Source organism: Geotrypetes seraphini, chromosome 10 (genome assembly GCF_902459505.1).
Source record: "Geotrypetes seraphini chromosome 10, aGeoSer1.1, whole genome shotgun sequence".
NCBI lineage: Eukaryota > Metazoa > Chordata > Amphibia > Gymnophiona > Dermophiidae > Geotrypetes > Geotrypetes seraphini.
In genome coordinates, this window is record NC_047093.1 from 90941700 (window position 1) to 90966274 (window position 24575).

Genomic DNA, 24575 nt, shown 5'->3' on the forward strand with positions numbered 1-24575 from the left:
TGTATCTTAGAATTCAATTTAAGTGCGTTTATATTGCATTTAAAATTCTCTTTGACATTTTTATTACTTTGGTTCCTTTAGATTGGAATGTACACAGATCTCATCTTGCTAGGAGTTCAAATAAATTAAAACTTACATTTCCTTCCCTTAGGGGTAAAAATAGAACTTTCAAGAGATTCAGCCACTCTTTCATTTTCAAACTAACTGAGCTCTGGAATGAATTACCGCTTTCACTTAGAAGTTTAGGCCCCTTCATTTTATTTCAGAAAGCTCTGAAAACTTTCTGGTTTACTAAACACTTTGGAAACTAAGCCATTCTAGATTACATTCTTCTTCTATATTTATGTACTATACTTACACGTGGGATCTATTCACAGAGAAAGGTAGGGGAGGGTCATTGGGGTGGGCAGACTAGATGGGCCGTGGCCCTTATCTGCCGTCTATTTCTATGTTTCTATGTTATTGTAAACCGAGTCGAGCACCTTTTTGGCTGAAGACCCAGTCTATAAAATTAAGTTTTAGTTTAAAGGAGCTGAAGCAGGCTGCAGCACCATTTCCCCAGCTCATGGTCTGTGAGTACAGGCTATGACCCGATAATGCACCAGATTGGCTCAGGCATCTGTGGTATGCAGATCTCGTACGACTACATAAGGAGCAAAGTCTCAGACTCCAAGTACATCCAGACTTGTTCTTGCAGGGGCCAACTGCCATAGAAGATCTGAGACGCTTTGGTTTTATGGCATGGCTCTTGAGTATGCAGCGCTAATCCCAAAAGGAGTCATTGCTACTCTCCTTAGAGCCAAAAAGCCAACGATGATTTCAGCAATTGCTAAGGCATGTGAGACATTTTAGCACTGGTGTAGCAGAGAAAAGTTAGAGCTGGGCAATGCCCCAATCTCATCCATACTTGTGTTCTTCCAAGAGGGCCTTGACAAGGAATTGGCAGTGGCGTCCTTTAAAGTTCAAATAGTAGGACTCTCATGCTTCTGGGTCCAAGAGAATAAAGCTTTGCTAGTGGCCCATCCGGACATAGTCAGGTTCTTGAACAGCGCCCTGAGACTACAATCCACCAATCCAAGCCACCAATCCAAGACCCATTTCCATCCTGGAATCTTAATATAGTATGAGCCCTTATAGGGAGCCCCTCTCATGGATCTATCAGTAAAAGCAGTCTTCTTGGTGGTAATTACATCTTCCAGGAGAGTCTCAGAATTGCAGGCATTGTCATGCAGAGAGCCGTTCCTCAGGAGTGACCTTGCATACGATTCTCTCCTTTTTTTATTTGGGGGGGGGTTAATTGAAATTTTAACTCATAACAATGAAATAACATAACATTATACCATAGATATGATATAAATCCAAACATAGCAAAAACTGTAAGTACAGAAATGGAAACAGGACATGTTACAGACAAGCTACATTAAAATCTGTGTAAATAACAGTGTTTTAAACATTTTATAACTAGTCAAAACATGTCAAACTCGTAGTACAAAACCAGCTTAAAATGTTTGCACAAAAATATATCGCCAGGTATAGTAGTAGAAAAAAAAAGGGGGGAGGGGGGATCCCAGTAAGCACCACGCAACAACAATCAGCCAAGTCAAATTTTGAAGGGATGACACAGACAATAGCCTTAATACATCAATGGTCTTTACTACAATAAGACTGAACAGTGTCCCAAACTTTGAGAAATGTACTGGTAGAATTGCGTTTTTCAGCTATAACACTCTCATATTTGATGGTGATACAAACTGTATTCCACTATACAACATATTCCACTTTAGATAAGTCTTTCTAGCAGTGTAAAATATTTTTAATAGCCGAAAATAGTAAAATGTTGAGCAGATGAGCATTATATTCAGACATAGGTTGTGGAAGACCATGATGACCCAATATAATGATTTTAAGATGTAAAGGAGCTTTTATATTCAAGATGGATGAGATGGTGTTCTAAACATTATTCCAATATACAGTGAGATGACAGCAGTGAAATATCATGTGAGATAATGTTCCTACAGCTTTCTTACAAGACCAACAAAGATCAAAAGTGTCCTTTGAGAGTTTGGCTAATTTTGGGGGGGGTCCAATGATATCTGTGCAAAAGGAAATATGTCGACTGTAATACCGTATAGATTTAAATATTCGGGTCCATACCTTTTGCCAGACATCATCATCTGCCTCAAATTTCAGCTCAGAATACCATGAACTCATCAATTGTGATATAGAAATAGAAGAGGTCTGTTTTAGTATTGCATACCATTTAGATTCCCTCCTTCTTACTGAAGGTCGTGTCGATGTTTCATGCAAGCATTTCCCCCACAGGGTCCAAGAATAAAGACACAGCCTTAAAGGATTTGGATGTCAGGAGAGTCCTATTGTGTTAACCTGGAGGTGACTAATGAATTTTGTCTCTCAGATCATCTTTTCATGTTAACCAATCAGGCAAAACAAGGCAGGCCCACTTCCAAGGCCACCATCTTAGATGGATTCGTAGAGCAATTTTCTCTGCATACATCGGTTATAGCAAACAGTTGTCTATCTCTGGTCCCCCCTTCATACCTTCACCAAATTCTACAGGATGGACATAGCAGCACAGGAGGATATTGCTTCTGGGTCCTCAGTACTAACAGCAGACTCATCTATTCCACCTTAGAAAGTTTGGGGACTGCTTAGGTACATTCCTAAGGTTCAGCATACCATCCCTATTGCACTGGAAAAAGAAATTAGGTTCTTACCATGATAATATGTTTTCCAGTAGATAGGAATGGTATGCTTAAATCCCCACTCAGCAATTTATCTGATTCAAGTTTAATAGTCAGAATATTGGATTAGGAAGAGACTGTATATAGGATTACAATGGAGGAATGGTTGAGCTCCATAAATGTTTTGGCTGGCTGTTTCTTGTTTAACTTGTATTTTCTTGGATTCATTGTTCCTCTCAGAGGCTTATTAATGTTTTAACTACACTACTGTTTCTTCACTGATTGTTTGGAGGAGCTGCCGTACAGCGAAAGATTAGAGAAACTGGGCCTCTTTTCCTTCGAACAGAGGAGATTGAGAGGGGACATGATTGAAACATTCAAGGTACTGAAGGGGATAGACTTAGTAGATAAGGACAGGTTGTTCACCCTCTCCAAAGTAGGGAGAACGAGAGGGCATGCTCTAAACTTGAAAGGGGTTGGATTCCGTACAAACGTAAGAAGTTCTTCTTCACCCAGAGAGTATTAGAAAACTGGAACGCTCTTCCGGAGTCTGTCATAGGGGAAAACACCCTCCAGGGATTCAAGACAAAGTTAGACAAGTTCCTGCTGAACAAGGACGTATGCTGGTAGGGCTATCTCAGTTAGGGCGCTGGTCTTTGACCAAAGGGCCGCCGTGTGAGCGGACTGCTGGACATGAGGGACCACTGGACTGACCGAGCAGCAATTCTTATGTTCTTATCTCAGCAGATTAGACACCTGGTTTCAGGAAATTCCCCATATCCCTCCTTCTGTTTTCTTCTGTAGGGCAGTTGCCAGCTTTGGTATGAACTGAAGGAGCAGCAGAGATCATGGAGATGGAGGAGGAGTTGAAAAGTTGTGATTGATATCTTCTGCAGTATGCTCATGAGCACAGATGGCTAACCCTAGGGTTCAGCATACCATCCCTATCTACTGGAAAGGACATTATCAAAGTAAGAACCTAATCTTTTTTCATGTTTCAAGTTTAATATACGAGAATATACTCAATGAAGCAACTTTTAGAGTGGTTCACAATAAATCAAAAATACTGTATACTAATAGAAAAAGAAGGAGAAATACATTAGTTGAAAGTAAATAGCAGAATTCAGCACCTCTCCAGCCTGCATATGCCAGATAACTATTTAGTTACAATGAAAGGCCGCAGAGGAGGGTGGAAGGGGAGAGACATGGTCTATCCATACCAGAAAAGTACCAGTACCAGAAAAGTACAAAGAAAGAATATGGATTTACGAGGGTGGTTTGAAAAGTTCAGTATAAAAATCAAGTTAACAAATTTTTTTTTTTAAATAGTTATATTTCTCAAAATAGTCTCCATTGAGGGATTTATATACTTAGGCCTCCTTTTAATAAACTGCACTAGCAGTTTTTAGCTCCAGGAGCCACGCTGAATGCCTCGCACTGCTCCCAACGCTCATAGGAACTCTATGAGCGTTGGGAGCAGCGGGGGGCATTCAGTGCGGCTCCCTGCTAAAAACTGCTATCATAGTTTAATAAAAGGGGTTATTAGTCTAGCGAGTTTCTAGTTTTTACATTCCATCGGAAAAATATAATTTTGTCAAATTTTAAAAAATATTTGTTAACTTGATTTTTTAATGAACTTTTCAAACCACCCTCATATATTGGTCCTTGATAATTAAGTTTTATACAAGCATGAAATCTTTGGAAGGGTGCTATTATACTTCTGAGGGTGAATTTCTGATTATGACCTGAGATGGACTGAGAGGAATACATACTGAGACACCTCTGCAATGTGCTTATGGCGTAAGGTCACCCAAAGGTCATCATCTTCATCCAGGAGAACTTCCTTTACCCTCTGCTCACCAATGCCGCTTGTTTCATATCTAGATAGAAGAATGCTCAAAATCAAAACCATTTGGCTCTTGTCATTTCCATCCTTTTGTCTTTATAATATTTCTGCTTCCCTACTTCCCATCCGTCTTCTTTCATCCTACTTTCAACTTTCCCACTAAGATTTTCTATTCCACCCCTTTTGCTGTTATTTCTCCACCACCCACTTCATCCTTTTCCATTCACCTTCGTTATTCTCCTCTCATTTCCATATGTCTCACTGTCATATTACTTCTACTAAGGGCTCCTTTTACTAAGGTGCGCTATGCTTTTTAGCACGCGCTAACATGCATGCTAGTCTATGGACGTGGTTAGCGCACACATATTTAGCACACGCTAAAGTGCACTAAAACACTTAGCGTACCTTAGTAAAAGAAGGGGTAGGTCTTCATACATCATATCACTACCCTGGTTCTTTCATTCTTTCACCCTTTAATCATCTCCACAATCCCATATACCCAACTGTATCTTTCCAATTATGTGCCATGTGATTATGTGATATGTGCCATATCAATTCCTTTTAAATATTATTTAATCGTTAAAAAAAAAAAAACAGGTGGAAGCCTGTGAAGGCTGAAAGGGCTATGTGACCTAAGCAATCTTTCTATAAGCACAAAATAGAAAAAAAAATACCCTCAATATAGACTTTTTTTCCCAGGCCCCTTTACTTTCTGTGCTTTTTATACATTTTCAATGTATATGCTGTTGAATGTAGGTTTACACCATTTTTATGATCAAGTCATACAAAATGTTATACTGAACAGCAATAATAAAACAAATCAAGTGAGAAATTTTAGGGCTCCTTTTACAAAGGCATGCTAAGCGTTTTATAGCACATTAAATCTACATGCACGCTAAATGCTAACACGTGCATGTTATTCTATGGACGCGTTAGGGTTTAGCGCGTGCGAAAACATCTAACGCGCCTTTGTAAAACAGGGTCTTAGAATAATAAAAATTCAGAAATAAAAGATCAAGCCACGTAATTAACCATTAGAGAACAGAAATGTTTTCAGCTCCTTCCAAAACACTAGGAGAGAAGAAGCCATCCTCAGATCCAAATGTAACCAGTTCTAATTTAAAGAACCCACAGCATAAAATGCTCTATATCTCCATATTTGATGTTTATGTTTTGCTAATGCAGTTTTGTAAGCCGCCCTCTGTCCTTTGTTGGTATAAGGTGTAATGTAACATTAAATATAGGACTGTCCCCAAACCTCTGAAGGGTGCCTTAAGACCACTCAAGGGAACACAGCGCAAGATGTACAGCAGCCTCCTAGCAACGCAAGCAGCGAAGCTGGACCCCTCCATCTCCAACCTGCTGACAACTACAAGTGACTTTAAATCATTTTGAAAAGAAATCAAAACTCTGCTATTCAAAAAATCTATACAGTCTTCTTATCCCCCCCCTCGCATCCTCCCTCCTCCTTGCAAATTTCCAGCTGACCTCCTACCCCTCTACTAATATCTCTTCAATGAATCTATCAATTAACCTACCCCAAACTGCATCTTCCCTACAAGTAAACCTCAATTCTCCACCCTTCCTTCAATCTCTCACCATTGCCACTACTATGTAACAGACCCCTAAATTGTAACTTCCTGGAAATGTCCAGTTATCTTCTACTGTAATCCGCTTAGAACTGCAAGGTACAGGCAGAATAGAAGTCACTAATGTAATGTAATCTTGAGCTCAATCTTGAATCCTATAAATAAGGATAAAATTTGTGTAGGCATTTTCTGAGCTCCATGCCTTGCATGATATAACAAAGGACTCCTAGGAACAGCCGAGTCTTTCTGCCCAGGTAAAGGTAAATTATTTTAAAGGTCTCCCGGTAACAGCTCACTTGTACACGTCATTCTCAACAGGCAGCAGATCATAGCTCATGGCCTGGAATGTGAGTTCATGCAGCACTGGAGAGGATGGGTCAAACCCACGGTCCAAAATCAGTAGCTGTGAACGTGCTTTATCTGGACCCTAGAAATATAAGAGAAAAAATCCATAGAAAACATCCTTTTATCTTTTCTTTAAATCAAACATTTATAGTATTTGAAGAAAAAGAAGGAACAGCTGTAATACATAGAGAATTGTATGGATTACATTGAATTATCAGTGGAGACGTTTGTCTCTCAGACGATATGATGATCTTCAACAGAGTGGACACCTTGAGAGGGGTAAGAATGAGGAATAGACTAATGGTTAGCTCAGTGAACTGTCAACCAGGAAGCCAGGATCCAAACCCTCATGCCACTCCTCATAATCTTGGGCAAGTCACAATACTCTGTCTCGTGTACAAAATTAGACTGAAAGTCCCCTGGGAAAATATCTACAGTACCTGAATGTATCTATAACTGAAAAGTAGTGCTGCCCGATTCGAATCGGTTCACCGATTCAAATCAGGTGAATCGATTCGAATCGGTTCGTTTTTGTTAAAAACCAGACTTACCAATTCAGCTGCAAGACGAGTTTGGGATATTTCACACCACTGGCTGCCGGACTCTATTCATCTAATGTAACTTCTGGTTTTGCGAAACCGGAAGTTACATCGGAAGAAACGAAAGTAGTGGGAAAGTCAATCGGCGAGCGAGCGGACCTCGTGCAGCAGACCTCGGCAGCAGCAAATACTATTTTTGGCTGGCTCTTTCCCCGCATTTCTTCTTTCTTTCCCGTGATTTAATATCCAGTCCAGTAAGTAAATGAATCAGAATGGGGGCTGATGAGTCTTAGGGGCTGGGGATAGAAGCTGAAGTTGGCAGGGGGGCTAAGAATCGGCAAGGGGGGCTGAGAATCGGCAGGGGGGGCTGGGGATGGAAGCCGAAATCGGCAGGGGGGCTGGTGAGTCTTGGAGCCTGGGGATAGAAGCTGAAATCAGCAGGGGGGCTGGGGATGGAAGCTGAAATCGGCAGGGGGGCTAAGAATCGGCAGGGGGGCTGAGAATCAGCAGGGGGGGCTGGGGATGGAAGCTGAAATCGGCAGGGGGGATGTGAGTCTTGGGGCCTGGGGATGGAAGCTGAAATCGGCAGGGGGGCTAAGAATTGGCAGGGGGGCTGAAATCGGCAGAGGGGCTGGGGATGGAAGCTGAAATCGGCAGGGGGGCTAAGAATCGGCAGAGGGGCTGAGAATCGGCAGGGGGGCTGGTGAGTCTTGGGGCCTGGGTATGGAAGCTGAAATCGGCAGGGGGAGGCTAAGAATCGGCAGGGGGGGTTGAAGCTGAAATCAGCAGGGGGGCTGGTGAGTCTTGGGGCCTGGGGATGGAAGCTGAAATTGGCAGGGGGAGGCTAAGAATCGGCAGGGGGGGGCTGAGAATCGGCAGGGGGGCTGGGGATGGAAGCTAAAATCAGCAGGGGGGCTGGTGAGTCTTGGGGCCTGGGGATAGAAGCTGAAATCGGCAGGGGGGCTGGGGATGGAAACTGAAATCGGCAGGGGTCTGGGGATGGAAGCTGAGAATCAGCAGGAGGGCTGGTGAGTCTTGGGGCTGGGGAAGGAAGCTGAAATCGGCAGGGGGGCTAGGGATGGAAGCTGAGAATCAGCAGGGGGGCTGGTGAGTCTTGGGGGCTGGGGATGGAAGCTGAGAATCAGCAGGGGGGCTGGTGAGTCTTGGGGGCTGGGGATGGAAGCTGAAATCGGCAGGGGGGCTGGGGATGGAAGGTGAGAATCAGTAGGGGGGCTGGTGAGTCTTGGGGGCTGGGGATGGAAGCTGGGAATCGGAAGGGGGCTGGTGAGTCTGGGGGGGCTGGGGATGGAAGCTGGGAATTTTTGATATGATATTGCCTTGGTTAAATAAAATGTTTAAACTTAAAAAGCTGTGTTATTAACAGTGAATTGAATTGAATCGAAAAATCGATTTAACAGGGTGAATCGAATCAAATCAAAATATTTTTCTCTGAATCGGGCAGCACTACTGAAAAGGCACGAGCTAAATCCAAATAAGAAATGGTGCAAGAGAGCCTGAGGTGCAGTTAAGGTATTGGCAGCTAAATTTCATTATTTGGTCGAGCATTCCCTCATGTCTCCTATTTCTTCCAGCTCAGTTATTGTCAATATTTCTTTCATAACTATCTGGGAATTTAGCCTCAGTTTTAGTACATCCCTCTTCTATCCCACTGTTCCTAGTCTAGTCATTATAGCAATGGTCCTGAGGCCAGAAGCTATGCAGCCGGGTTCCTTCCAAAGCCTGAATCATGGGCTTTTTAAACTGATCATTGGTGGGTGTGGCTCAAATCACTTGCACCCCCATCAAGGCTGTACATGAATGTAACTCGTCATACGTTACAACTGAAAATGATATGAGCTAAATCCAAAATCCGTTCCCTCCTCTACCTCTGTAGCCTTCCCTCCCCCAGCTCTGTAGAAACCAGAGTGCTGATGACCCAGTCCAACCAAGGCAAAGTACCATGTTTCCCTAAAAATAAGACAGTGTCTTATATTCATTCAGGGCTCAAAAGAGGCACTAGGTCTTATTTTCGGGGATTGCACATGATCATCTCTCCCTTCCTCTCCTTCACCCCAATATTTCCTCTTTCCTTTCTCTCCCCCACATGTGCAGCATCTTTCCTCCCCTCCCTCCCATCCCCCTGTGCAGCAGAAGTTTGCCCAGCTTCTATCCTTCCCTCCTCCCATCCCTCGGGCAGCAGAACCCTTGCCCCGCTTCTATCCTTCCCTCCATCCTTCCCATCCCTTGTGCTGCAGAACCCTTGAGCACACACACCCCCACCGCACATCCAAACCCTTGTTGACCCTCCATCCTTCCCTCCCTGCCGACCGCAAGCGAGCCCTACCTACAACTGATGCATCGTCGGGCCGGCAGCACTCTAAACAGGTTGCTTCGGCCTTGTCCATCGGGGAATTCAATCTGCCACGTTATTGATGACATCATCAGTAATGTGGCAGAGTGAAATCCCCGACGGACAAGGCCGAAGCAACCTGTTTAGAGTCCTGCCGGCCCGACACTGCTTTGGTTGAAGGTAGGGCTCGCTCGCAGCCGGAAGGGAGGGAAGGATGGAGGGTCAGCAGGGATTTGGCTACATGATGGGGGGGGCGGTGACAGCGGGGGGGGGGGGCAGGTTGAAGATTTGTCGGCGAATCCCGTGACTAGGGCTTATTTGGGGGGTAGGGAATATATTAAGACCTACCCCGAAAATCATGCTAGGTCTTATTTTCAGGGTAGGTCTTATTTTCGGGGAAACACGTTACTTCCACATATTCCATGAATTATGCATTTAAGATGTAGAAAATCAAGGGAGCAATATACAGTGGAGGATGAGATACTGATTCCACAAAACAGAAAACAAAGATATCTCAAGGTGATCATATGTGATGATCTCAAGGTTATTTATTTATATGGATTTATTTTCCACCTTTATGAAGAGATTTATCCAAGGCAGTTACACAATAATGGTAATAGAGCAGTGACCTAAGCCAGAGGAATGTTAGGAAGCACAGGAAGAGACATAACCAGTAGTACTCCTGTATAGGTGATTGGTGATATCTGGAGGACCATACTTTCAGAAGGAGATAGAAATAATAAAGACAGGACAGAAAAGAGCTACCGAACTGCTGCAGGATCTGTACCCAAAATCCAATTCGGCCAATATTCAGCCAGAGACCGTTGCTGACTAGATCAGGCCCAGGTGCACTGAATATCCAAGGCTAATTGAAAGGGCCCTGGCTGCCAGGGCTTGTGCAAGTACCATCAATGTTCAGCTAGGGCACACATAAGAGAATTATGCTGGTTCTGGCTGAATACTGATCTAAATAACTGTTTAAGTTTTCTTTTTTCCTTCTATTTCTCTCCTTCAGTACATGACATTAGGAAGCCTCCCTCTCATCTCCAGACTGTCTCTCCCAAACCCTCCTCCCTAGACCATCCCTCCAAACTCCTTCCCCCCCTAGATGGATAGGATCCCCAACTCTACCTTAGATTCCTGGTGGTCCAGTTAGGCTGTTGAGGGCATGAGCAAAGCCCACTCACTCATGCCGCTAGCTGCAGCATCCTAAAAATAGTTGCTGAGACCTCTAGTACCAGAAGAGTGCCACTTTCAGGATGCTAACACTAGGGGCAGAAGAGAGTGGCCACTGGACAACCAGGGATCTAAACTAGGCTGGGGACGGAGGGGTTTAGCTAGATAGGTAGGTTTATCTAGATTGGGAGGGGTGTTGGGGGCTGGTACATGAGGGGTGGTGGGAGGAGTACAGAAGGAGGCTGGTGGTACAATGTTAAGGGCTGGAGGGAGGAGTACAGAAAGAGGGGGCTGCTTCAGGGAACACAGAAGAGGAAAAGGAAGACAAACAGTTATCACTAATCCAAGCACATTACTGTAGAACAGCTTAAAACTGGTTAGTTATGTAGGACCTGACACTGAATATTGCTGGAACCTGTATAATCACTGGCTCCTCCCCAGTGCCACCCTCTGTATTAAAAGAACATAAGAATTACCATACTGGGGCAGCCTGATTGTCCATCTTGCCCAGTATCCAGCTTCCAGCAGTTGCCAATCCAGGTCAAAAGTGCCTGCCAGAATCCTAAATAGCTGTAAGATTCCATACTACCAATCCTAGGGCAAGCAATGGCTATGTAATCTGAGAATGATACATAAACATAACCTTACAGCAGGGGTTCCCAAATGGTCAATCACGATCGATCAGTAGATTGCTAAGGCAACACGAGTCGCGTTGCCTTTGTGATCTTGTTCTTCCTGCCTCCCTGAGCCAGGCCAGGTGCGTACAAGCGCTGGACCCACAAGCCTTCACCTCTGACATCAGAGAGGAAGTTCTGGGCCAGCCAATCGCTGCCTGGCTGGCCTGAAACTTCTTCTCCAACATCAGAATTGATATTGGAGGTGAAGGCTTGTGAGTCCAGCGCTTGTACGGGCCAGGCCTAGCTAGGGAAAGCAGGGAGAAATTGGCGTGGTGGCTTTGGGGAGGAGGCAGGGAGAGAGAAAGAATTGGCGCAATGGCTTAGGGGGGCAGGGGGAGAGGAAAAGAATGACAGAAATAAAGAGGGGGGCAGGGGGAGAGAGAAAGAAAGGCAGGGGGAGAAAGAATGCCAGAAATAAAGAAGATTGTCCCTGCAAAATTTAAATTTAAACATGTATTAATGATTGAACGAGTATACTTTAGAGTCTACGTTCATTTTTGATTTTCTAATGGTTTCTAATACAGTGATACCTTGGTTTACGAGCATAATTCGTTCCAGAAGCATGCTCGTAAACCAAAATACTCGTATATCAAAGCAAGTTTCCCCATAGGAAATAATGGAAACTCGCTTTGATACGTTACCCCCCCTCCCGAGACCAGGCGCTGCTCTATTCCCACCCACCCATGAGAACCGGCATTGCTCCCCCCGAAGGCCCTCCTCCCCACGATCTGGCACCCTTCCCCCCCCGCAATCAGGCAACCTCCCCCCTGCGATCTGGCAACACCCTCCCCCCCCCCCCCCCCCGCCGTGACCTGAAGTCCCCCAGACCCACCCGAACCCGCTTCTTACTTTCAACTCGGCTTCGGCACCGGCACCGGCATGTCCTTTGCGTTGGTGCCGGTGCCCGAAGATCGGCCTCCTCTTCTGCGCTGGGCCTTGAGCATCTGCGCATGCTCAAGGCCTGCGAGTTCACGTTCTCTCCAGCCAGCACTAAAAATCTCTTGTGCGGTTTTGTAAATGAGGTGGGAGGGGATAGTTTTTTAAATAATTCAGTCTTGGTTTGTGGATGTTATGGTGCTCATTTTCAAAAAAACAGACATCCAAGACGGCATAAACCTGCACTTGGACTTCTTACTAGTCAAAGCGTCCAAGTGGGTATTTTCAAAACTGACTTTTAGACTTTTTTGGGTTGTTTTGTCTCCAATGCGTCTAAATCTTGAGGAGGCATGTTTTGGGTAGGATTAGGTGGGGCTTAGCACTTGGACGTTTTACAGCAATAATCAAACATTTTACAAAACATCCAGGGCACAATTTGGATGTTTTGAGCTAGACCTGTTTTTAAAACGAATAAGGGTCAATAAGGTATCCAAATTGACCAGAATACCACTGGGGTGATGAAAATATAGCCCCCACACAATCCCTCAATGGTCACTGACCCCCTCCCACCTCCCAAATATCTATATGAAGCAATATATATCTGTCTGTATGACAGTTGCAGGTACCATAGCCAGTCTCAGTAGAGCTGCAAGCAGGTCTCTGGAGTACATATTGGTTCACTCATTAATCATTGCAAAACTGGATTACTGCAACAGCCTATTTACAGGAATAACTCAGAAAGAATTGAAACACCTTCAAATAATTCAAAATACTAAAATCAAACTAATTACAAAAACTAGGAAATATGATCATGTAACCCCCTTGCTTCGGAATGCCCATTGGTTACCAATCAATCAAAGAATCTCTTACAAAATTTCATTAATAACGTTTAAAACGATACATTCCAATTCACCTCAATTCACTGATAAATATTTTATTCCATACGAGCCATCCCAGATTCTTAGATCGTCCGACCATAAATTGCGTACAGTCCCCTCTCTTCGAATAATAGGAACAAAAAGGCATGACATTTTTTCAGTGGTGGCCCCACAACTTTGGAATACCCTTCCAGCTCCCGTAAGGGAGGAGAGCAACCTTGACCATTTCAAGGGCCTATTTAAGAGTCATCTATTCAAAGAAGCTTTCAATATTTGATTTTCTTTCACTCTTATCATTCTTCAAATTCCTCAAAAGAAACAAGTAGCAATGTTCCCCTTCCTTTAGTTTGTCCCTTATTTGGCTTTCTTTCCTATATAATTTGTAGTTCCAACCCAGCTTCCTTTTTGTCTCATGTTTGTCTGTCAAAATTGTCAACTATTACTACGCCATTTATTTGATGTTGTTTCACTTAAATTCTTTTAATTATCTGATATTGGCGTTGTTTTTATTTTTATGTTTCTGTTTTTGTTTTCCCTTTTATTTTTTAATTTGTATCTCGCTTAGAAATTGGATAAGCGACTGAATCAAATTTTAATAAAAACCTGAAACTTGAAGGGGACCCAGGCTTAAATGCTACCCTAACTACTACACTTCTGGTGGAAAGTGTGAGCCCACCAAAAACCCACAGTACTGCCATAAGGGCTATTGGGGTAGTACAACAAAACAGAATGGAATTGTCCAGATCAGAATGATGTGCACTAAAAAAGTGTCCTCCAGTTCATCTGATAATGTGAAGATCTTTATTTCTCCAATGTCACAATGGTACATTCGAACGATTCTGACTCAATGACTCGACATATACATGTTTCGGCCAAAAGGCCTGCCTCAGGAGTCTTGAAAATCACGAATGATGATATACAAAAAATGCTACCACTCACATAGGTCTGTCCCAATAGGGAATGTTTTAGCTTTCAAATCCAACTGTGTATGGACTATTGGGACCTTTTGGCCGAAACATGTACATGTCGAGTCATTGAGTCATAGAATCGTTCGAATGTACCATTGTGACATTGGAGAAATAAAGATCTTCACATTATCAGATGAATTGGAGGACACTTTTTTAGTGCACATCATTCTGACCTGGACAATTCCATTCTGTTTTGTTGTATTTATATCTGTGGTTTTGTTTTCCCCTGTTTTGTTCTTCCTATTGGGGTAGTATACAGATGGGTACAGTAGGTTCGGAGATCTAAGAACATAAGAACATAAGAATTGCCACTGCTGAGTCAGACCAGTGGTCCATCATGCCCAGCAGTCCGCTCACGCGGCTGCCCTCTGGTCCAAGACCAGCACCCTAACTGAGACTAGCCCCACCAGCGCACGTTCCTGTTCAGCAGAAACTTGTCTAACTTTATATAGAATTCTTGGAGGGTGTTTTCCCCTATAACAGCTTCTGGAAGAGCGTTCCAGCTTTCTACCACTCTCAGGGTGAAGAACTTCCTTACGTTTGTACGGAATCTATCCCCTTTCAACTTTAGAGAGTGCCCTCTTGTTCTCCCTACCTTGGAGAGGGTGAACAACCTGTCCTTATCTACTAAGTCTATCCCCTTCAGTACCTTGAATGTTTCGATCATGTCCCCTCTCAATCTCCTCTGTTCGAGGGAGAAGAGGCCCAGTTTCTCTAATCTTTCGTTGTACGGCAGCTCCTCCAGCCCCTTAACCATCTTAGTTGCTCTTCTCTGGACCCTTTCGAGTAGTACCGTTTCCTTCTTCATGTACGGAGACCAGTGCTGGACGCAGTACTCCAGGTGAGGGTGTACCATGGCCCGGTACCGCATGATAATCTTCTCTGATCTGTTCGTGATCCCCTTCTTTATCATTCCTAGCATTCTGTTTGCCCTTTTTGCTGCCGCCGCACATTATATGGATGGCTTCATCGACTTGTCGATCAGAACTCCCAAGTCCCTTTCCTGGGAGGTCTCTCCAAGTACCGCCCCGGACATCCTGTATTCGTGTATGAGATTTTTGTTACCGACATGCATCACTTTACACTTATCCACATTGAACCTCATCTGCCATGTCGATACCCATTCCTCGAGCTTGATTATGTCACGTTGCAGATCTTCACAATCTCCCTGAGTCTTTACTACTCTGAATAACTTCATATCATCCGCAAATTTAATCACCTCGCTCGTCATACCTATTTCCAGATCATTTATAAAGATGTTAAAGAGCCCGGGTCCAAGCACCGTATGGGGGTTATGGTGAAATGTGTACTTGATACCCTTAATGTGAAGCTCACAGCAGTGACCTCTAGGGTGCCCCAAATGTTGTTTTAGACATGTTTAATTTTGACTTTTTTTCAATAATGTAAAAAAAAAAAATTAGACATATAGCTGGACATAAATTCTAGCTGGGCCATTTTTATTAAAAAAAGATAAACATCTTGTGGGTTCAAAAATTGACATTTTTTCCTCCTGATTTTTGGATGTTTTTCTCAAAACATCCAAAGCCAGTCTTAGATGTCCTATCGAAAATGCCCCTCCAAGTGTTTAATTATATATGTATTTTGTACTCAGCTTAAAAAGATTGATAGGTGGATAATAAATGTTTTTAAATACATAAAATCAAATAAATTTCTATCTCAATAGCAGGTTATGGACTTTTCCTTCAGGTACTTGTCAAAACCTTTTACCATATCTGCTAATAAGTTCCAGAGGTTGATCATTTGTTAAGTGAAAAAATATTTCCTCCTATTCATTTTAAAAGTATTTCCATGTACCTTCATTGAGTTTCCCCTAGTCTTTGTACTTTTTGAGAGAATAAACAATCAATTCACATTTACCCTTCTACACCACTTAGGATTTTGTAGACCTGTATCATATACCCCCTCCCCCCCATCTCTGTCTCTTTTCCAAGCTGAATAGCCCTAACCTTTTAAGCCTTTCTTCATATGAAAAGAGTTCCATCCCATTAATAATTTTGGTCACCCTTCTTTGAACCTTTTCTAATTCTGCTATATATTTTTGGAGATATGACAACCAGAATTGCACACAATACTCAAGGTGAGGTCACAGCATGAAGTGATAAAGAGCCATTATAGTATTTTTGTCTTATTTTTTTTTTCTAATAATTCCTAGCATTCAGTTTGCTGTTTTAGATGTCACCACACACTGAATAGAAGATTTCAGTGCATTGTCCACGATAACACCTAGAACTTGAGCAGTCAGAGACAATACTTGTTTAGGCAGGCTTTCTTAAGATGAAAGACTTTTTGGATGCTACCGTGTTTCCCTGAAAAAAAGACCTACCCTGAAAATAAGCCCTAGCATGATTTTCGGGGTAGGTCTTAATATAAGCCCTACCCAAAAAAATAAGCTCTAGTTGTCGGCAGCTTCCCCCGCCAGCCCCTTGCTTCCCCGCTCCCCCTGCGTGCCCCCGCCGACCCTTCCATCTCTCCTCCTATCAGAACCCTGACCACGAGCCAAAATACCTGGAAACAAACAGCAGCATCGGCAGCACAGGCTGAATCGCGGCCTGGCCTAATCACTCCTGGCCATTCCGTGCCGCGGTGCTGATGACATCATCAGTGATGCGGCAGAGGAACGGATGTGCCGGACATGAGAAGAGCAGGCCGTGATTCAGCCTGTGCTGCCATTTGTTTCCAGGTACTTCGGCTCGCAGTCGGGGTTCGGATGGGAGGGAGAGATGAAAGGGTCGGGGGGTGCGGGGAATGCAGCGGTGGCGGCAGGGAGGATGGGAGGATAGAAAGATGCTGCACAGGGGGATGGGAGGAAGGGAGGGATAAAAGTTGCAAGGGTTCTGCTACACAAGGGATGGGAGAGATAGAAGCTGCAAGGGTTCTGCTGCACAAGGGGAGGAATAGAAGCTGCAAGGATTCTGCTGCACAGGGGGATGGGAAGGAGGGATAGACAGATAATGCACAAGGGGATGGGTGAGAGGGGAGGAAAGATGCTGCACATGTGGGGGAAAGAAAGGAAATAGGAAGAATTGGGGTGGAGGAGAGGAAGGGAGAGATGATCATTGTACATGAAAAAAAAATAAGACATCCCCGAAAATAAGACACTGTCTTATATTAATTTTGGGCCCAAAACTAAGTCTTATTTTTGGGGAAACACAGTAGTGGCAGACAGGGTGGAAAGATGCTGTTTTGGGTTTTTTTTAGCATTGTCTATTATGTATCTACACAATTTTTTTGTATACCACTTAGTGGTAGACAGTTTATAAATGTAATAAATAATAAGTAAATTTATTCAACAGCACTGCCTGGTTTAGTGCTACTGAATATTGGCAGTTGGGCAGCCCAAAGCAATTTACGCAGCCAGGAGATGGGCCCACAGAGATCAGATTTAAAGACCTGCATATTGATACCCTAAAGGGGAGACAGAGGGCTACAACAGATATTTCACTACATTAAAGGTAAAACTAAAGCACAAGATACACATGAAATAAGACTGTGAGGGAGTAGATTCAGGAGCAATATTAGACAATATTAGAAAACATTTCTTCGCGCAAAAATTGTGAATCTGTGAAATGGTTTTTGCCAGGTGAGACAACAATAATGGAATTCAAGAGAGCACAGAGTGCGCATATAGGATCTTTACTGATGAGCTATATAGAAAACCAATGATCAGCTGGAGTCTATATTATTTTCCCAGGACATAAATTCAGTAGACTAGATGGACCTTAATTATTTTGGACTTTTTACGCAGGCCAGCAAGGTAATTGCTCTGATGCTCATTGAATTCCTATGATCGTCGGAGCATTTGCCTCACCGGCCCAGAGTTAGAAGCTCTTTCACGGATTAGGAAAATCCAGCATTTAACCACAGTCAAAATTCTATTTTTCTATAGTCCAGTTCTAATACACAAAATACTTTTAACATTTTTCTTACATATCTATGATTATAATCACATTTGTTTATACATCTTAATCCAGTTTAAAAATAAAATCCAAACCTAAGCTTCCACTTCAGGTTTTCTGGTAACACCTGTTAAGTGTCAAAACTTTTACTCCAAGTCCATAAATATACTTACCTCTCCCATAGTAGGGTCGTCAGCCTTGTAGGCATCCAGTTTGTCCTGGATGAGCTGGGCGAGCATGGCATTGTCTTTGTAATCTCTGGCAAGAATAAACCATAGAAAGAAGGGATCAGATACAAGATTCTCTCTAGTTAGGGTTACCATACATCCAGAAAAACCCAGACATGTCCTCTTTTTAGAGGACTGACTAGGCATCTAGAATAGTTTTTAAATTGTGGAGTCTGTTTCGGTTTGGCAGGGCCGGCTTACAAGGAATCCGGTGGTTCTCACTCTCTTACCTCCTTGGCGCTGCAATTCTATTTTCTTCGGGCTGGTGGCAGCTCAGCGACATGAGCCTGCTACCATAGGCCTGCCCTGGAAGCCACCTCTTGGCAGGTCCCACTTCCATGACAACAGGAAGTCACTGCAGAGCGGCGGCTTCCAGAGCAGGCCAATGGCAGCCACCTCTTGGCAGGTCCCACCTCCAAGGCAACAGGAAGTCACTGCAGAAAGGCAGCTTCCAGGGCAGGCCAATGGCAGCCTCCTCTTGGCAGGTCCCACCTCCATGGCAACAGGAAGTCACTGCAGAAAGGCAGCTTCCAGGTCAGGCCAATGGCAGCCACCTCTTGGCAGGTCCCACCTCCATGGCAACAGGAAGTCACTGCAGAAAGGCAGCTTCCAGGGCAGGCCAATGGCAGTCACCTCTTGGCAGATCCCACCTCCATGGCAACAGGAAGTCACTGCAGAGAGACAGCTTCCAGGGCAGACCAATGGCAGCAGGATCATGTCACTGAGCTGCTGGCAGCCCAAAGAAAATAGAATTGCAGCACCGAGGTAAGAGGGTGAGAACCACTGGATTCCTTGTAAGCCGGCCCTGCCAAACTAGCTTCTGGGGGGGCGGGCTGAGGGCAGAGCCAGGGTGGGGTGGGGCAGGGTCATGTATCCTCTTTTTTTTCTCAAGTCAAAATTATGGTAACTCTATCTCTAGTCAAAGAGGAATATTATCTCACTACTGAATCAGATGAACATGACTCCTGAGTACGAGTATGTCCAATTGCATAAAATGGTTTAAGGGTGTGGACAGTTGAAATTTACTAATGAGTCTATCAGCTGAGACTCAAATGCTGATCTGCCACTATGCTGTCCTTACCCTCTATATCTGACAGCAGGATATTCCTTCAGTGTGGCACATAAGGTGGCAAGCTGTTCAGCCAGGCGTTCCAAGATTGGGTTCTTCATCTGGGCTTTGTGAGGGCTATAAAAGCTTTGGAAAGAATCAGGATAATCCAAAGAGAAAACCTGGGCAAAATGAGAAATTCAAAGGCATTATTTCTTTGCACCAGTAATTTTTTCCAGCTCAGTCATAACCAGTACCGGATCTGGTATCATGAGCCTTCATTTCCCCCTAATTTAATAGATTTTTCTCTTTCATTGTTGCCAGTCTGGTCATTGCATATACAAAAAAGGAACTCCAAAAAAGACTGCCAAACGAAACTTAAAAGATGCTACAAACAAAGGCAGAATAGTCAAGGATCACAAGGAGAACTCGAAGGAGATCACTAAAGACAATGCCACTACAAAATGACAAAATATTTAGTGAAACGGGGTATTCTCAGTGTGGGGAGTCCAGGAAAGGAGGAACAAACCTCCACCACAGAAGCCAACCGAGCAGGAGCGGAAAGCCCCTACCCGCACACCATCATTGAAAGCCTCACGTGTGCATAACAAAGAATAAAGTGCCAAGTGAACAGTGAAAAATGAATACTGTTTATAACAATCACTAAGAGCGCTCCTTGAGAACCCCCCAGTCAACTCCCAAATAGCAAATGTTGAAAACTTAGCTTGTAGGCTGTAGCTTGTAGTCTGGTCATTGCATCAACAGTCCTGAGACCAATATTCTAGTCCAATATTCAGATATACTACCTTTTTAGGCAGTTGCTTTGGCCGCCGAACTTACCCGGTGAGGTGCTGAATATTGGTGGTGATTGGCTATGTCGCGAGATGTAGCTGGTATCTTGCCAATCCGCTAAGCCAGATATTCAATGTGAGATAGCTGTCTATCCCCCCTGCTGAATATTGGTAGCTAGCTGGCCATGTGCTATTTAGACAGTCGAGAACTGTTCCCAACCATCTAAACAGAGCTGAATATCCAGAGTGTGGAAGGTCAATCCAGAAAAGAAAAACCAGGGGCTCTCTAAACAGCACTGACATCAAGCCACCAGGCCATCCTATAGGACTTTAAAAAAAAACAAAACCTCACTAGAAGCTTATAAGTCCTTGAATACCTTTACAATAGATGTGGAATATTTGTAAGGATGTCAGATTGAAATCTCCACATGTACTTTGTCTCTATCAAACTCCATTCCAACTAATTTACTTACAACGTAAATGTATGATATATTTTTGGTTGCTAAGGAGAGAGCAAATTTAACCTGATTAACTTGGGTACCTGCTCTATTAGCCAGCCAAATACTTTTGAAAACTACCCTCTATGGAGGCAATTCTATAACTGGGCACCTCCATTTAAGTGGCCTAATAAGGTGGGTAGAGAGCCTATCCTGTAAGGGCAGCCAGGTGCTCAAGTATCCCTATAGAATAGTAGCATAAGCCCGGCATCAGTGCACTGGAATGTAGACACAAACATTTATGACAGATTTATGGCTTATGACTATTTGGGACCTAGCTAGGTACTTGGGACAAGGGTTGGCCACTGTTGAAAACAGGATGCTGGGCTTGATGGACCTTCGGTCTGTATGGCAATTCTTATGTTCTTTTTTTCTGGGATGTTACATAAATCTGTTTTACTCTTCTGGGATCTTGCCAGGTACGTGTGACCAGAATTGGAAAAAGAGCACTAGGCTTGATGGACCTTTGGTCTGATCCAGTATGGCAACACTTACTACAGAATATAAGCTTTTAATTCAATTAAATGAAGACATGTGGAGGGCCATTTTCGATAGGATGCCTAAGTCCAACTTTGGATGTTTCCCGGAGAAATGCCCAATTTCGAACGGGTGTCCAAATAATTTTTTTTGCTGAAAATCCCCTACTTGGAAGTCTTGGCTGCCAAAATGTCTAGGCTACTAGGATGTCTAACTTTATTTGCCATTTTCAAACCAAAATAAAGTTAGAAATGTCCAAATATGCACCATTTAGACATGGGAGAAGCCAGCATTGTAATAAACAGGCCATATAGATATCCCAATAGAGCAGTGGGGTACCTTATAGGGTACTACTGTGAACTTCACATAAAGGGTGCCAGATATACATCCCACCATATAATTTATGGTGATACCCCTATAATTTATGGTGATCCCCCAAAACTCCCCTAAAACCTACTATAGCCACCTGTCTCCCACCCCAATAGCCCTTATGGCTGCAAGTGGCACTTACATGGCAGTATAGTGGGATTTTGGTGGGTTTTGGTGGACTCACTCCCCAAAAAATATGAATAAAACAGTATACCTGTCTGTAGACCAGAAGCATCTGGTATGGGAAAGGTTAGTAAAGCATCATACAGATGTCTTAAGTAGCCTGGTGGATGAGCTAATGAGCCACAGAGCGTAGGACCCGGGCCTATAAGAAACTCTAACCACTATATTTAGAGAGGAAAGTGTGAGTCCACTAAAACCCACCAAAATCCTAGAATACTGCCATATAGGTGCCACCTGCAGCTATAAGGGCTATTATGTGGGAGACAAGTGAGTATAGGAGGAGAGTGTGGCATAGTGGTTAGAGCTACTGCCTCATCACCCTAAGGTGATGGGTTCAAACTCCATACTGCTCCTTGTGATCCTGGGCAAGTCACTTAATCTTCTACTGCCCCAGGTATATTAGATAGATTGTGGGACAGATAGGGAAATGCTTGAGTACTTGATTTGTAACCTGTTCTGAGCTCCTTTGGGAGGATGAGCTAAAAAATTAAATAAATAGGTTTGGGGGAGTTTTGGAGGGATCACCATAAATTATAAGGGGGTTATCTGGCACCCTTTATGTGAAGTTCACAGCAGTGGCTTCTAAGGTGCCCCACTGCTCTATTGGGATGTCTATGTGGCCAGTCCATTACAATGCTGGTCTCTCCCACATCTACATGGTGCCTATTTGGACATTTCTACTTTGGATTATTATTAATTTTTTTTGGTCTATGTCTAATGGCTAGTCCATTAAAATGATGGCCTCTCCCACTTTCAAATGGTTTAGATTTTCAAAATGGATGTTTCTGTGGCCTCACACTTTCCACCATAAATGTAGTAGTAGGAGTGTTTTATAGGCCTGGGTCCTCCTCCCTAGGCCCATTAGCACATCCATCAGGCTACTGACACCTGTATGATACTCTACTAACCTTTCCCATACTAGATGTTGCTGTTCTAAAGACAGGTATGTACTATTTTATTCATATTTTGGGGGGTTGGGAGGGAGTTAGTGACCACTGGGAGAGTGTGAGGGAGGTCATTACTTAATCCCTCCAGTGGTTATCTAGTCAGTCTAGAACGTACTGCAAAAGGTTTATTGCTACAAAACCTCCGCATCTAACCCAGTCCACAGCCTGCCTAAATCCTTCCCAAAACACGCTTCTAACATGCCCCTTTCTGAGACTGATGTTTTGGAGGGCGAACATCCTGCAAAACATCTGAGTTCTTTGTTTTGATTATTGGCACTTGGACGTTTTGCAGAGAAAAACGTCCAAGTACCGATTTTTGAATATTTTTGTGTTTTGAAAATGCCCCTAAAGGACAATAATTATTACCTTGTGCCCATATTACAGTTTCAGATAAGTAGGAGAAGAGTATAATGGATCTGATCTGATGTGACCATTAATTATATGGATGGGATTAGCTATTTCATGAGGTGGGTGGGTCTGAGATTAGGATGGACAGATTTAAATTTGTATGAAAAGGGTAAGATAACTCTAGGACAAGCATTCATTAGAAAGACAGATTTGATTGAAAATTTTTATGTTCTTATGTTGCTATTAGTTGGGTATGATAGATGTGAAATGAGTATTTTTGTCTAGTTAAGATGATCCAGAAGCTGACATGGGATGAATAAAAGGATGGATTGGAGGCTTAAATTTATGAGAGATATGCAAGGAAAAACAGATTTGCTGTTAGTCTTTCTTAGAATCGGATAGATTTGAATCTGTCATTGATGATGTAAGATGACCATTACTAAGGCACTCTTTTACTAAGCCGCGGTAGAGGTTTCTATCGCAGCCCAGGACTCTAAATGCTCCAACGCTCATAGGAATTCCATAAGCATCAAAGCACTTAGCGCTCTTGACCTTGGTAGAAACCTCTACCAGAGCTTAGTAAAAGGGGGGGGGGGTGCTTAAATAAGGTAACATGGATCTGGAAATGGGATGGATCTGAGTGGGAGTGGCTAACACTTAGGCAGAACTAGGTGGTTGTCTAAGACAGCAGCATCAGGGAGGAGGGGGGAGCACCAAAGAACAGCTGCAGACAAAGAAAAATAACAGGTCATGAAAACCACATAAAAAAATACAGGAGCACATTTTTCCAGCAAGAAGGGAGGGTAGTTTTCAAATAGTCCATTTACCCAAATTCTCCTAGGAAAGGTGGTGTTAGGAGGATCATGATTGTTGGGAGAAGGCCAAGGGGCCTATAAGTGAATTCAGAGGGAAGCACAAGGCTGAAGGTTTGTCTAGGGTGCCAAATGCCAACAGAGTACACCAACAAATGCAGAAATTGAAATCTGCTGATCATAGGATTATAACTATAATAATGCTGAACAACAGACCCCAGTTTCATAAAGATGTACCATAAACACGTCAGCACTAATACAGCTTTTGGCTTACTTTTCAATTTGGAAATAACATGGCTTTACAATTATGACAACAGAATAGATAGCAAGTAAGGTAGACCTATGGTAAAAAAAAAAACAAATCAAGCTTTACTGGATGATAGTGTTACAACAGTTAGATGACTCAACACGAGTTATGTTTCGGCCTAATGGTAGTCAACAGCAGTTGGCTCTATTTGATAAAGCATCTTTTAAAGAGAATTGCTACAACAATTGCACATGATTTACTTTTGGTGTTAAGTTACTGTCATTTTGCTAATTTGATTCCTGATGAAGACCATTAGACCGAAACATGACTCATGTCGAGTCATCTAACTGTTGTAATACAGTCGTCCAATAAAGCTTAATTGTTTTTTTTTTACCACAGGTCTATCTTACTTACTGTCCACTCCATTGTTTTTTTGTTGATGTTTCATTTATGGACAGGCTTTGTTCTGTTACTTTTACAACAATGGCATCACTTCATTGAGTTTTATGACAAGGGACCGGGTTTAGGCACCAACAGGTGTGTTCTGTTATATCATAGATGTTTTGATTTTGTTCACGTCTGAAGCAGGGGATGTCAGTGCTCCGTCCCCAGATAAGTACAGCTTTTTTTATCTGGTTAGCTATGGTATAGACGATGCATTGTATGGGACTGAACTGTGGTTATGATGGTCCCAGCCAGCAGCCTCTGCTTTAGAATTCACTTTGGGCTCCTTTTACGAAGCCGCGTTAGCACACACTAATTTGCC

At 43.2% G+C, this 24575-nt stretch overlaps 1 protein-coding gene across 3 annotated transcripts in view; it reads right to left on the bottom strand.

Annotated features, from left to right (window-relative positions):
• The window catches only part of STXBP1 (syntaxin binding protein 1), a 203423-nt gene that overhangs the window by 63641 nt on the left and 115207 nt on the right, over positions 1-24575 (bottom strand). For all 3 annotated transcript variants that reach the window (XM_033959889.1, XM_033959888.1, XM_033959890.1), the window contains exons 7-10: positions 19172-19320; positions 18037-18121; positions 6434-6564; positions 4475-4582 (exon numbers count right to left, since the gene is read on the bottom strand). In XM_033959889.1, the coding sequence (XP_033815780.1) occupies positions 4475-4582; positions 6434-6564; positions 18037-18121; positions 19172-19320 (473 nt within the window). The remainder of the gene's footprint in view (positions 1-4474; positions 4583-6433; positions 6565-18036; positions 18122-19171; positions 19321-24575) is intronic.